General features: G+C 47.6%; 2 protein-coding genes across 2 annotated transcripts; both read right to left on the reverse strand.

The window, feature by feature from the left end:
- Window positions 1–6,221: 6,221 nt before the first annotated feature.
- On the reverse strand, window positions 6,222–8,440 carry PGRI_058630 (uncharacterized protein; the record flags this gene model as incomplete). The annotated part of the gene is made up of 2 exons (XM_040793576.1): window positions 6,222–6,475; window positions 6,541–8,440. 2 exons carry the CDS (start codon window positions 8,438–8,440, stop codon window positions 6,222–6,224), a joined length of 2,154 nt encoding a protein of 717 aa, XP_040648431.1.
- A 3,762-nt stretch (window positions 8,441–12,202) lies between these two features.
- PGRI_058640 (DHHC family palmitoyltransferase) lies at window positions 12,203–13,742 on the reverse strand (the record flags this gene model as incomplete). The annotated part of the gene is made up of 5 exons (XM_040793577.1): window positions 12,203–12,749; window positions 12,805–12,845; window positions 12,908–13,031; window positions 13,087–13,567; window positions 13,631–13,742. 5 exons carry the CDS (start codon window positions 13,740–13,742, stop codon window positions 12,203–12,205), a joined length of 1,305 nt encoding a protein of 434 aa, XP_040648432.1.
- Between the last annotated feature and the right edge of the window lie 258 nt (window positions 13,743–14,000).

Here is a 14,000-nt window from a genome sequence, read left to right on the forward strand (position 1 = left end):
AATAAAATGAAGACCTCTAGGAACAAAGTGTATCAGGATCTTGTAACTAGCGGGAAAGTGGTGTAATAATGACCAGGATGGACGCAGGAGATTAACTCGAGTCCGGTAAACATCCGAGCTTTAAAATTAAATGTGTCATCTAGCCGAGAGCGAGAGAAATAGACGCTTGGGGATGATGTGCAGACAAAGAGACGTGCGAGTGGGGAAAGGATGTGCAGGTTGAATCTATAGGGGGATTTCAACGGCTGAGTCTTCTCGGATTTAGTGGAGGGATCGTGATACGTCCATTCATTTTATAAGGAATTTTTCAGGCATTGTGATTGAGTAATTCCATGTCAATGCTAATATAAAATATAAAAGAAAAAGAGGGGGGGCCATATGTAGAAGTTTGACCCTTTTACTATAATAGTACAACGGGGCAACAGCAAAATCCGTTTGCTTTCAGATCGAATCCAATGACCCACAAAGTCTAGAATACTTGGCCCATGAAGATTGGCGTGTGGACCTCGGGATGGGGGACTTCGAGGCTAAAAGTGAGCTAGTTGACGTTGCTCTCGGATCGTGCACAGGTCAGTTTCAGGTACGGCTCGGGCTGAGAAATATTTTTTTTGTCGGAGTATATCGAAGATCGGCGGAATAATACTTGAAAAGAGTAAATGAATGAAAATTCCCTTGACGCGTACTGGGTAAGTTACACCGAATCTCTCTTCTTTCCACGGCCCAATTGTCTAAAATCCAACTCTTTAAACTCGAAACAGCCTAACGGCGCCCATCATTATTTTTTTTTTCTCTTTGACCGGTTTATGTGGGACCCGTGTAACTCTGTCCCAGGTCGATCCCACGAACCAGTCCGGAGTACGGAGTACTCCGCACTGTTTATAGATGCTTGACTAGAGATTCGAGGGGAAAAAGGACCCCCCTCTCAACTCCATACGCGTCTATATCCTTGAACATGATCGAGTCCCTTTCTTGGACGCTAATGCTAGAAGAGTATCAATGCTGTAATAATAGCCAATCGAGTTGAGATTCACTCAAGGATGCGGGCCTCCACCCGGGTTCGCTCTATCCCGGAACTAATCTAGTGGCATCTTAGTCAATCTTGGCATTTCTTTTGATCCGTTCAAAAAGAAAGAGAAAGAAAAGCGAGAAAAGGGAAAGACATAGATGCAAGCCCCCAGCCTTTTCCCCTCTCTTCCCCAATTTCCTCCGGTTGCTAACATCCAGTGATGCATAACACTTGAACCCTTTTCAAGCATTTTTATATACAACATATTTGTTTTACCCCTGTACTTCATGTGAAAATAGCCACGCTAAGTTGGCTAGCCACCCGTTTCTGCCTATACTCTCGATTGGGTTTAATTTAATTTTTTTTTATATTCGGCTATCCCTGTCCCTTTGTACCCTTCTTTATACCTCTTGAGACATGAGTGGATAAACTAACGGAGGTAACGTGAGTTTGATATAGAAAGATTTTAACTTTTTTATTTTAAATTCCAGGGTTGTATTCTCGTAAACCCAAGAAACGGGTAATTCGGCTGAGGCTCTATGTCAAAACAGAATGTTGGTGCGCAGTGACTTTGCATAAAGAAATTACGGCGTACAGAAAATCCAACTTCGGAGGTTTAGCAAGAAATCTAATTAATTAAAAACAACATGTTACTGTAGACTACTTCCAGAATCAGGCTAGTCCTTGGATCGTCCACACAATAAAGACATGCACGACTTTTACAATTGTTCAATACGGGAATATTCGCAGAACTCGAGACTTGAAGGTTGGAGCTAAAAACAAGTGCACGGTTAGTCCCCCCTTTTTTTTCTCCCTCTTTTCTAAGGAAGCGGTGCCATTTTCAACCAAAGACTACTATTGGTGTATTCTATGATCGATGATCCCGCGGTCTTCCGTTAAGCCGTACCCGCAGTCCCACATTGAGTCTCCAAGATTCAACTTGGAAAAAAATAATATTATTATGACCCACATGGTCCATGCGGACTCCGTAATGGCATGAGGTACTGTAGATATGTCAAAAATTTTCCCATCTCAATCTCGACCAAAAGACTGTTACACAAGGGTTAAACCGGGGACGCTATCGGGGACGAACCAACCCCTGGGCGGATCAACCGACAATCCTGGCCCCCTTTTTCGCTCTAAATTGTGCCACTACCGCCCCGGATCGACTACTTCGTTGTTTACATTTAGCAACCTTCGCTTAATATAATTTCCTTTGCCGGTCTCCCGTCTCGATCTGTCGATCCATAGGTGTGCGTCATCTCCAGACAAAGGGCCTGTGCGAAAAGGTAACACCGTTTGGATTTGGGCTTTTCATCTCTCATGCGGGTGACTGAACCCTAAACCCGATCAAGCAAGAGAAGCTAGTCATATCTTTGGGGCTTGAACGTGGAATGACCTCGATATTCAATGTAAGTTCAAGCGCGCCATCTAGCGCCAACAAACTAGAAGTAGATAAAAGCACTCCATATTTATATTCCGGAACTGAATCCCCAAAGCAGAAATATCCGAATCCTCCGTGATCTTTTAGTCTGCTCGATTCTTTTGAATTTTATGATCGACAGAAGAATCATGCAAACCAAGTTTAAAGAAGCACCGACGTCCACGTTGACCTGGGTCACCCTTGCGGCTATCAATGCAGACCCTATCCCCCCCCTAAATCTATACTGCGCGAAATTTTTAACTTCCAGCTCCGGGGAGATACATATCGGAGCTCGGCAGACTGTCTATACCGATGTCCGATTTGAATCGACGCTCGGCCCCGAGTATGGGCACATAGAGACACGGGGCAATTGAGGGGCCACAAACTAGTCGATCGCGGGTCGGGCTATCGTACAGAGTACGAAGGAAGTCAGAGAAGTCTTGATAGGTCTTGGCCCCCTTGGCGATGAATTAAGTTCATAAATTATTTCTGAAATTAAAGTTGTCGTACCCTGGTCTTTTTATCCATGCGGATATTGACCCTGCTTAGTCTGCTTAGTCTGCAATGATCTGCCCCAGGGCTATAACGGCTTCCCTTGAAGGATCAGCCTATAATTTTATATTCCTTCAAACTTTACCTAAGAAAAAGTAAAAACCCATTTCTCACCCCTAAGACGGATATGGTCTAAGCGGGATGACAAGAAGAGGAAATGATAAACCCAAGAACAATTCAAATACGTTGCATCGGTCTCTCCGATCTTTCTACTTTACTTTGAATGTAAAGAGAGGTGGATAGATCGTTTAACGGCCCCACCATCCGGCTCCGAATAGAGCTTGGAACGTGCGAATATTTTTGTTTAACCGAGTTCTCGTCGGTACTTTGTGCAGCGCTAAATTAGGCCGGTTTACTCCGGCCCCAGCCGCCAAAAGCCGTGGGCAATCGGGGAAAGATCATAACCCGGGGTCCGATACCTGGTACCATGTGTGCCCAAATGTAAAATGTAAACATGATTCTTTTGTAGTTATAACTACAATATACAACATATGTGATATACAAAAGTTTTAGTTTACCGGTTTCTAAGAAGTTTCTAGCCCAAAGCCAAAAATACTCAAAAGTTAGTTCTCACCGCAAGAAAAACTTTGTGAGCCATCCCATGTGGAAGTTGTTTTAACACCTGCATGGTATCGCGTGGCCGTATTTGATTGTTTCAGCTGTTATCTTCAGCAAATTTCCAAATTGAAACTTTCGAGGCTGATTGCTGCAGATATAATTACAATACCGGTGACCAGTCATATATTCGGCAATTATAGGTACGCACACCGTTTGATCGACTACGTTCACTTAGATCTCGTAGCTATCCCTGTATCCTACGTCAGATCAGGGAATAAGACTTGAAACCTGTCATTTTCATCCTATAACAAGCTCTTCAATGATAATTATTACAATATACGGAATACTCCGTACGTAGATGGTAACTTACCCCATTAACACAGGGTAAAGGTCAGATGTATCGGGTCAAGTGAGCACGTTTATGTTTGCTTTTTAGCTTTTGCCCCCCATGTGCGACGATCTCAGACATTTCTTGATACGCATATTGCCCCACGGTTTGGCTGATATCATAATCATCGGAGAGACTCCATATGGAAAACGGAGTTACGGAAAGGGTTAGAAATCAATGACGTTAGTAAGAGATCGGATCAGCACGTTCTTCCTCATCTCCACAACGTAAGCACTGTATATGAACTTACGAGGAAAGACATCAGATTGGACAATTCCCTTGTAATAACTGAAAATAATATTAGCATCCCGAACACACAGACCCAAGAGCCCGAGGTCTGGAAACAAGCTCTCTCCACCTTCCTTGATTTGAATTCATATGATCGGCTTTCGAGATTCCAACATAGCTTTTAGCTTATACATTTTCTCCAGGTGGAGTTTCCCCTCTCCCTCGCCACACCCATGACTCGCGCGCATAGATTGCCGGTTTCATCTCCATTAACAGGTAATGGTGAACTCCACTTCGCAAATCGGATGTGAGCTCATTTATGGGGTCCGGATGACTCTACGGAGTACGCAGTACCTCCACAGTAGCTGTACATCGTAGAAGCATGGAGTATGGAGTACTTGTAGTATGCAGTATAGCAGTGCTCTACAACGAACTATGTACTATGTACAATGATCTTTTTGTTTACATTAAATGGCGCAGATAGCATACGTATACACTTTATAGCCTCGGCGACTATTCGGTTGTGATGAGAATGTCTCCGACTTGATCCAATCTGTAACACTATAACCATTTGGGTAGAATATCCGTTTACACTATACATAAACAACCACTGGTATCTACTAGTGGTGCAATATGTACATATGAAGTTATAACCATGGATTCCATGTCTTGGCCTATATTTACTCCATTAATTACTATTCGCCCGGGCAAATTGCAAGCTAACAATAAGAGGAAATAGGCGGGACGAGCCTCCAACAGGGGAGGGGTATGTTGTAGCTCATTTATAAAATGCCAGTGCGTATAACTACGTATATTAAATCTACTCATATCCCGTCAGCACCTTGATTAGAAATATATGTACAATTTTATGCCTCAATTTCAATCTCCAGTACCGGCGAAATCCGACAAAAGACTGCCTAATTGTTTGCCAGTGGCGTATGTCTAGAACCTGCAGCCACAATGCAACTACATATGTTCCCCCCCTTTTTTTTTATTTCTACTTTTTTACAGTCTGTTTCCCCAGTGGGTTTGGTAGTTTATTTTCTTTTTCCGGTAATTAGCCATAGAATAGGGTTAGAATTTAGGCGCTGTTGGATAATTTCCCGGGATGGACAAACACTAGGTACTCCCTGCACTGAGGGGGAAAAAAAGAGAAAAAACAAAAAAAGAAAACATTGCATCCTGACACAATTACATTCGCAGGCGTGGTGTTATTTGCTTTTTGCTCCCCTCTTGCGCTTTTAGGAAGGGCGCTTGATTTGCATTTCCTTAGCGCTCTCGTGCTCTCCATAGGTGCAGATGCACATTCCAACTTGGGAATAAAAGAAGTAAACATCTAGAAGTGGAGAATCCCAGCCCTAGACTCTTATCTCCCTCTTCCCGGACGTAATAATATGACAAGATATCCAGACCCCATCATATTAACCCAGCAAGAGTAACACAAAAGCTGAAAAGGCAGCTCATGGGAGGACAGAAAAAAAATGACATGCCAATCCATCCAATAAGCTGCGCGGCTCTGAGCGAGACTTGCATTATGGTCAAATATGGCTGGCGATAGGTATGGTGGATCGCGGGTGGCCTAGCGACTGATCATCGTTGGGTTCCGCAATCAAAAACACCAGAGCTTGATTGGCTCGGAAAGAAACCAGCGGCGTGTTGCGCTGCATGCGGAGGCGTTGTCGATCTTGGACATCCTGTCAAACAATATGACAGGTGCGTACGGAGTGCATACAAGAGAGTCATGGCTTGTGTGGAAGCGGTGTAAGCCTGAGATGACCTAAAAGAGAGAAAGAGATGACTCGAGTTTGAGATGGATTTGTATGGGGTACGCTGGGAGTACCCTAGGAGCCAGATAAATCGAACGGGCGTTTGCTGTTGCCTGCAGGGGCTTGTCGCATGGTCTCCGTCCCCAGAAGGATAGGTGCATTAGTTACATTTCTTAGAGACAACATGGGAACCGACGGTTTCCACGCCCCTATGCACGGGGCGAACGTCATTGTAGTTTCAACGGGTGCGAGTCTAGCTCGCACTGCGAGGCATATCCAAGTCTAGATTGAAAGATTCTCCTATACCAGCGTAGCAGACGGGTTACTCATTCTAGGCCTTTCAGCCTCATGCGTGGAGTTGGTCGACACGCGTGGACGCGACGGCAAGGACATCTTCGGTGCGGTTGGTGCAGCGGCCGCCTCGAGCTGCTTCCAGGGCTCTTCCTCGCCCTCGTCCTCATCGTCGCTAGAAGACTCCTCGCCTCGGCGGCCGTGGCGTTGGGTCTCATCTCTGGATTTGCGTCTGTCGCGTAGCTGTTCCTTGTGTCGAGTGTCTATGTAATTCAATTGTGAGCACTTTGCTTCAAGTGTGACTTTGAAAATAGACAAGGTGACTTACCTCTAATCTCCTGTGTCTTTACAGCATACTGCTGGATTTCCTCCTTGCTCAGAACCCTCAACACAATCACATAATCCGACCGCTCCTCGAACCGTTCATTGCCCGCTTCCAATGCCTCCGGATTCACGAGCCGCCGGTCAATCTTCGTCCACCGAGCTCCGGGTGGGATCCCCTGCTTATGAGCGTCTTTAAGAGGAGCGACCCCCTCCCTCACTGGATTGGGCTCTTCTGGAAATGCCGGGCGTGGTGCCTTGAGGATTCCCTTTGGGGGAGCGTCAGGCTCCTTTGGGGCAGCCGGTTCGACAGCAATAAATCTTCTTGGATCATCTTTTTCCATGTCGGCCGGGGACGATCGTCGCGGCTCAATAGCGTGGCCATCCTCCAGAGCACGGTGGGAGCGAGAAGAGCGGTATCCACGCGAGTGGTCTCGGTCTCGCTTCTGGTGCGAGCGATCCCGACTGTGGTCGCGGTCGTAGTCACGGTCACTCTCAGTGTCGGTGAGGCTATGCCTGCGACGTGCGGGCTCTCGTCTGTAGTTTCGCAGGTCTTCATCTGACGTGTCGGCGTAATCGCTGTGCGTCCGCCGACGGGAGTGGCGTCGCGTTCGACCGTGGCGGCGGGCATCAGCGGGATCCAAGTAGGCCTGCTTGGTTCTTTCATCGGCTGGAACTGCTTCTACCAGCTCCCGCGATGGGGGCTGGACGGCATCGTGGTCATGACCGCCGTGTGAGCGCCTGGACTTGTGTCGCGACGGACGGTGGTGTTCGTAGTCGGACATGTCGGAATACCCGCCTCCCAGGGCCGCTGTTCCAAGCCCTACGGTTGGGAGTTCGCCATTGTCATGTGGCTGGGCGTGGTATTCTTCTAGATAGTGGGGCTCCCGATCATTCAAACGGCGCGCTCTGTGGGCGCGGCGGCGGCGGCGTTCGTCGTGTCGAGAGGGATATTCACCATCAGAGTCTTGCGGTACAGCAACCAGGGCTTGATCGTGGAATCCATCCTTGGATCTGTGCGGCTCCCGATAGTCATCCTTGCCATATGTTGAGCTTCTTGGCCGTTCACGGCCCAGCTTATCAAGGCCCCAGGATGTTGGGGGTGGGCCGTGATGACGTTCTTTCCGCGCTGTCCACTGGGGGTCTTCCGCGCCAGTGATACTGAGCGGCCGGTCCAGCGAGTATCTCGGCCCGCGAGGGCGCGGCTTGACAGGGTAGTCCCGGTCGAATTGCTCACGAGCATTGGTATATGAATAAGCATCGAAGTCATCTATGTCATCACCTTTCCTCAGCCCGTCGTACGCTGGATAGCGTGTGCGAGTCGGTGGATGAACACGGTGGTGATGCGCACTGTGGTCAGTCCTGTGTCTTGCATCATTTCGTGGGTCGATGTGACCGGTGTCACTCGCATAGTCAGTGCTGTAGATTCGGCGATGTGCGGGATGCCGAGGAGCGGCAGGTACCATATGCTGGCCGGGATCTGTGGGAATAGGGCTTAGGGTACGCCGGTGGGTTGAGTGGTGCACGGGCGAGAGATGCTGACGGGAGCTGGAAGGTACAGCTAGACGCACTGGTGTCTCGTAATCCGCTGCCGTCGATGTGTGGCTTCTATGCCTGGTGCGGGGCTGCACGCTGTATTCGGTACGCTTTTTGGCGGACGCAGTCGGATCATGGACTCGATGGGAGGATATTTGATGTGCTTCGAGTTTCGATGGTCGCCCTGAGCGGTACCCAAAAGCACTGGCATATCCAGTATCGGACGGGTAGTCATCGTAATCATAGCGCCTGGGCGCATCATAAGGGTCGTAGGATGAGTTTAATTGCACCATGCCGGTGGAAGCTCTCATGGGATCAACCATGGAGTGCCGGCCTCGGCTGGGAGACAGATTCCTGTAGTGACTCGACATTCTGAGACACTGTAGATGCGGTGGATATAGATGATGGCAACGCCTTGCCAGTTTATGATCAGGTGTAACAGTCTTCGGTCGGCTTCGGGGCAGTACTTAAGAATCCGAGTCGGGCTTTGTAGAAATGCCCAACCTGGTCGGTTGGCTCGGAGGAAAAGACTCGGTCAAAAGTCTAGGAGATTAGAGGGGCCGACTTTGACACAAATCCCAGAGCCCAATAGTTGCCCAACTAAACAATGGAGGGGATTGAGAGTGTTAAAAATGAAACGTGTGAACAATGACGCAAAAGTGGGTTGGGGGGGGTTTGACAAAAGGTTAGTAAGAATGCCAAGGGAATTTCCCAATATTAACGAGGTTTAAGAAGAGTTTCAAAGAGAACAAAAATAGAAAACATAAACATTCGAAGGTTTTGTATATAAATATAGATTCCATGGATTATAAAATTATGAACCTTGGAAACTGAAACTCCCAACCATGGATAACATGTGCTCCCCGCGCTTTTAACTATGGAAACTATGGAAACTCCCTTGCTTCCCCATATGCACAACACTCAGAGCCTCCTTTTCATTTATGTTTCGCCCAGTAAGTTTGTGCTTTGTCAAATCACTTGAGCCCCATCGTGCAAGGAATTTTATTGATTTTATTTGTTTTCTTGAAAACTGGGTATAAATTTCTCGAATCTTACTTTTCTATACCCATTTTTTTGACTATTACTCTACATCTCAGCCGCTTATGTGGTATAGTGTAGTCTTTTCGTAGCCAGGACCAGCAACAACATACTCCATATAGGCTGTGAAATTGAGGGAATGAGGTGATAGAGGGAAGCATCCTAATATCTGTTTAGCCAACCATTTTCCCAATGTTGCTTTTGACCTCACCGAACATCCATTTAAAAGGAATTTAACTGTTCTGATCTTTAGTCTGGAGTATTATTAAACCAATCTATCTCTATGGTATCCAATTGGGTAATCTCCACAGGTACTCCCAATCTCACCGAGAGACTCCGTACTTCTTTCCAACTGGTACCTGGGTAGGTACTTTAATACCAAAGTTTATAACTAACCAAAGTTAATTCCACAAAAGGTCACACCTTATGAATTTTGAAGTACAAACCTAATTTTACTATTTACCACCTCGCTGCCCACACAGAGGCTATGCAGACAAACACACACACCCATACCACCCACAGGTGATATTCTTCCCAGGAATAACGAGAACTACGTGTATACTGCCTTGGCGTACATCATCTCAAGAAAACTAAAGCAATCCGTAAGAGCTAGTGAGCAGGGCGAACAAAGTCCACTAAGCAGGGCGAAATCACCCATTCCGATTCACCCCACACCCGCGGGAAAATGTATGGAGCCAGACGCCCCAACCGAGGCGCAGACCCGGCACAAGGAACCCGCACGAAACAGAAGTCCGGACTACTGCAACTAAACGCCTAACAATCCAGTGGTTGCAGAGCGGGATATGACTCCACCCGCCCACCCAGTACTAGACACCTCACCTTCAATATAGTACCTGCCTCATGTGGAAGATGTGCGATGCGACTACACCCCCCATCGTTATCCGACTCCCTCCGAAGACGGCGTGTGCCCAGTAACTGACACCAGCGCTAATTACTAGAGGTTTTAGTTCCTGCTATCCCCGAGTCCCACTATGAAATTCGATGCCCCGGTGCCCAAGCCGTGGACTGCTAGGCGCAGTGCTGGGTCGAGCACGACCCGGGTCGCGGGTGAATATGCCACTGTTAATTAGACGTGTGCCGCCGTGCTGTTTTCTCTAGCTCTGGTTGGTTTTGCTTTCGCTTCACTCCTGCTTAAGCACTGCCGACTGCTGTTCGATGTACCTCTTTACCCGCTGGGTATTCTACACTCTGCATTGGGGTTTTCTACCCTGTAGTCGTGGCCTTTCGCCATTTGAATCGCGCCTGTTTACGGGTTTTGGGCGGCCTTCTACTTGGTTTCGTGGGTGTGATGGGAGCCCTGATTGCGGGCGCCTGTCTGTCGGCGCTACGATATACAAAAAGCCCCCCGGAGCTGGATTCTGGATGTTCTCACTCTGTTTCATACAATCAAATATCAGATTGCTTCAGATAACTCTATTGACAGTTTCAATCCTTCAACCAACTTGTTCAAAGTCAAGATATCGCAGATCAAACTATATCTTCTACCAATTGATTTATCTATTTGAGATTTCAAGTCACTATGTCTGCCTACGTCGTGCCCAACACCGTTTCCAACAATTTCTCGAATACCGAGACCGACAGCGAAGAACATGATTCAACTCTCTCGCATGGTTGGCACTTGGCCCAGCCTAACGTTTCCTTTTATGCCGATCCCACGAGCAGCCCGCTAATATCTCGTGCACGATCAACTCTGGCTCCGTCCCAAGATGCCATGTCCTTTTTCGCCCTTGCACCCAATTACCTGTCTACCGGCACCCCAAGACTGGTGCCAGAATGGCGGAGGTGCTGCAAGTGCAGCAATCTGGTCAATCCCAGTCTGGCGCCGGAGAAATGTTCTATTTGCGAGCATACTGCGTGTGACTCCTGCAGCACAGAGAATGTTCCCTAGATTGGACTAGATCGTACCGGAACTTGTTGTGACGTTTTGAGCGATTGGGCTTTAGTCTGTTTGGTTTCCTTTATTTGCTTTCGTTGCCTTTTGATTGTCATATTTCTTGTTTCTTTTTCTTTTTGATTGGTCGTTCTGTTGTTTGTTGTCATTGGGTATTGTCGTATCTTGGGGCCTTGGGCGATATACTATAGACGGTTGCCTTCTGGATAATATTCGGACATAGTGGGGATGATATGAACGACTCGCCTGCCTAAACGGACTCTACTTGTGCTTGAGAGCGGTGTAAGGGATATATATAGGTAGTTATTTGTTTAGAATCTTTGTTTAGAATCGGGGATAGTTTAGGATAACCAAAGATATATATCGCGTCCACTTGATATATAAAGTATGCTATACCACACCAGTAAGGTAAATAGATGTTCTTTTATTTCAAGATAGTAGTAATTGTATTTACGAAGACGATAGATCATCAACGAAGATATTGGTTTCTCTGAGAATCTGTTTGATTGTCAAACTGGTAGGGCTACCGACGGGGCACCAGATACGAAAGGTCAGATTCAAAGACATATATAGTTGCCTATGCTCAAATATAGAGCTATGGACGGGATAATTGGGGGCCAAGGATTCCGCTAGCCTCATTTAGCAGTATAAACTACTCCTGTATATCCTACATCCTACTGGCTTTGCGTTATATATATATTGAAATTTAATTGGAGGGAACATTTTCTCCAGGCACTCTATTTATTCTCTACAGTGGTTTAAATAGCGCAGTAATAATCAATATCACGAGACATGGATGCCCCGGCGCCCAGGTGATATCATTGGATTATCCACGTATAAACATGAGTGGCAAAGGGAAGATTGAAAAGACCACGGAGTTAAACGCCCTGGAAGTTTGAATTGCACTGGGAGAACACACTATTGTGGCCCAATCCCTCTCTTTTGAGTGGTTTATTTACCATCCAATTGCCCGAGTTTCAGGTACGAAGAGGCCAAGGAACAGCTGACCTGGGAGGCCTGTACTCCGACATTCAGCCCTACGGTTGCCCGGCGGTGCCCTCCAGCCTATCGGATAAAATAATAATCTGACATAGCTAGGTCAGGCCAATGAAAATGTGTATAGTGGAGGCATGCATTAATTATAAAGGTATCCAAAATATGCAAGTAAACCAAACGCCCCGAACTATTGATCGCTAGGAGATTTTTCCCGGTGGCTATGCCCGGAAGGTGGGGATTGTGGAACAGCCCCGTTCTTGGGTGGGGCCAGTCCAGCCTCAAGCTTTAAGCGGGCCACCACAGGTCCCATGGCAAAATGACTTTCCATGCTACTGTGATCAGCACATGGGCTCTGCTTGATTGGCAGCAGCCAATCAGCGATATTGTATCCCATGATTTGCTGGAAATTCTTCAATGGGCTGCCCAGGTCGAAGGGATTCTCGCCGGGCAGAGTGTGGAGGATGGCGAAAACGTGGCGTTCGCCCTGGTTTACTGTTGTTTGCGGACTGTTGGGAGATGACGGTGTTTGGAATGGGTAGGAGACCATGCGGAAGGTCGGGGCCCAGGGGGATTCGGCTGCCCACAGTCGCTCGAGGAGGTATTCTGGGACACGGATGGCAAGGGTCCAGACGGCGGTGCGCCGGTTTAGGTTTTCAATTGTGGTGATGTTGAAGATGGCCATTTGAACTGAGCTCAAGGTCATTCCGGCGGTGAAGAAGGCGAACAAGCCGCTCCTGGTGAGGGTTGTCAGATTGTGAATTTCCTAGTATCTTGTGGGTGGGCACTTACAGTCCAATGCAAACACACCAGTGGGGGTTTACTCCTCCGGTCTGGTTGAAAGGTTAGTAACAAGCACTCGGTGAGTTAGTATGGTGGCTCAAGGAAGTCTCACCTCGCGTCGGATCTCCGCCGTGAAATAAGCGGACACGATAAGAACAAAGGTGCAGAAAATAGCAGTATAAGTAACGAATTGAATGAAGAATTTGAACGATGTCTCCGACACCACACCTCCAACCCTGCATCCTGTTAGCTGGACACTGGTTTCTGGTAAGGTGCACGGTTCTATCATACCAAGGACAATAGTGATCCATTTTGCGCACACAGCGGCCTAACTCGCGGCAGTGGTGCGCCCTATCTGTCTTGTACTGACAGCACGTGGAGCACCACAGGGGCCGGCCGTCCTCCTGGCAGACAAAAACATCTTTGGTGTAGAAGCTCTCTAACCAAACATCTGACTGAACTGCGATGCCTACAGCAGTGGAGCTCGAGCCTCTCTCCACATCCGTGTCTGCCTGGTTTGTTTTCTCCAGATCGGGTTTGCGCGTGCTTTTTTTCCCACGACGACGCTTCCACTGTTTTGTGCTCTCATCATCTGCCGCTTTTTGTTCGCCAAGGGGAAGATATCCAGGATTCCATAGGACACGATAATAAAGATGTAGGTATGAAACGACCATGGGGATTAAAAGGACGTAATAGATCGCGAGGATCGCGGCGCCAGCACCGACTCGCGGGCCTCGATTATGGGAAGGTAACGGATGAATTAAGTAGTCAACTAGGTTTCACATCGTTAATTTCTTGATAATGAAGTTCTCGACCAGATTTGCGCGAAACTCACTGCATAATGGTTTCGTGACCGCATAGGAAGCGTATACCACAGCGCCGAGTAACACAGGCGGGATGAGCCTGGATACCACGACGTTGACGCGCTTCTGCGCGGGGGACGCCATATACACGGGATCAATACAATAATATCAAATGCATGAATTTAGAATAAAAAGCTGGGGGGGGGTTTGCAACCCGGATTCGAGCAGACAAGGTTGAATCAAACAGTGCAAACCTGACGTAATCGGAGTTCGTGTCCACCCACCCGTCTCCAGCCCTGGGCTGTTCCTGGGGGGCCCAATGGACCGGGAGGACCTTGAGAACTGCAGCATATTACACTTCTACTCAGCTACTATGTTGACACGGGAAATGGTGGCTTGGTC

This window comes from Penicillium griseofulvum (genome assembly GCF_001561935.1).
Source record: "Penicillium griseofulvum strain PG3 chromosome Unknown contig_95, whole genome shotgun sequence".
NCBI classification, from domain to species: Eukaryota; Fungi; Ascomycota; class Eurotiomycetes; order Eurotiales; family Aspergillaceae; genus Penicillium; species Penicillium griseofulvum.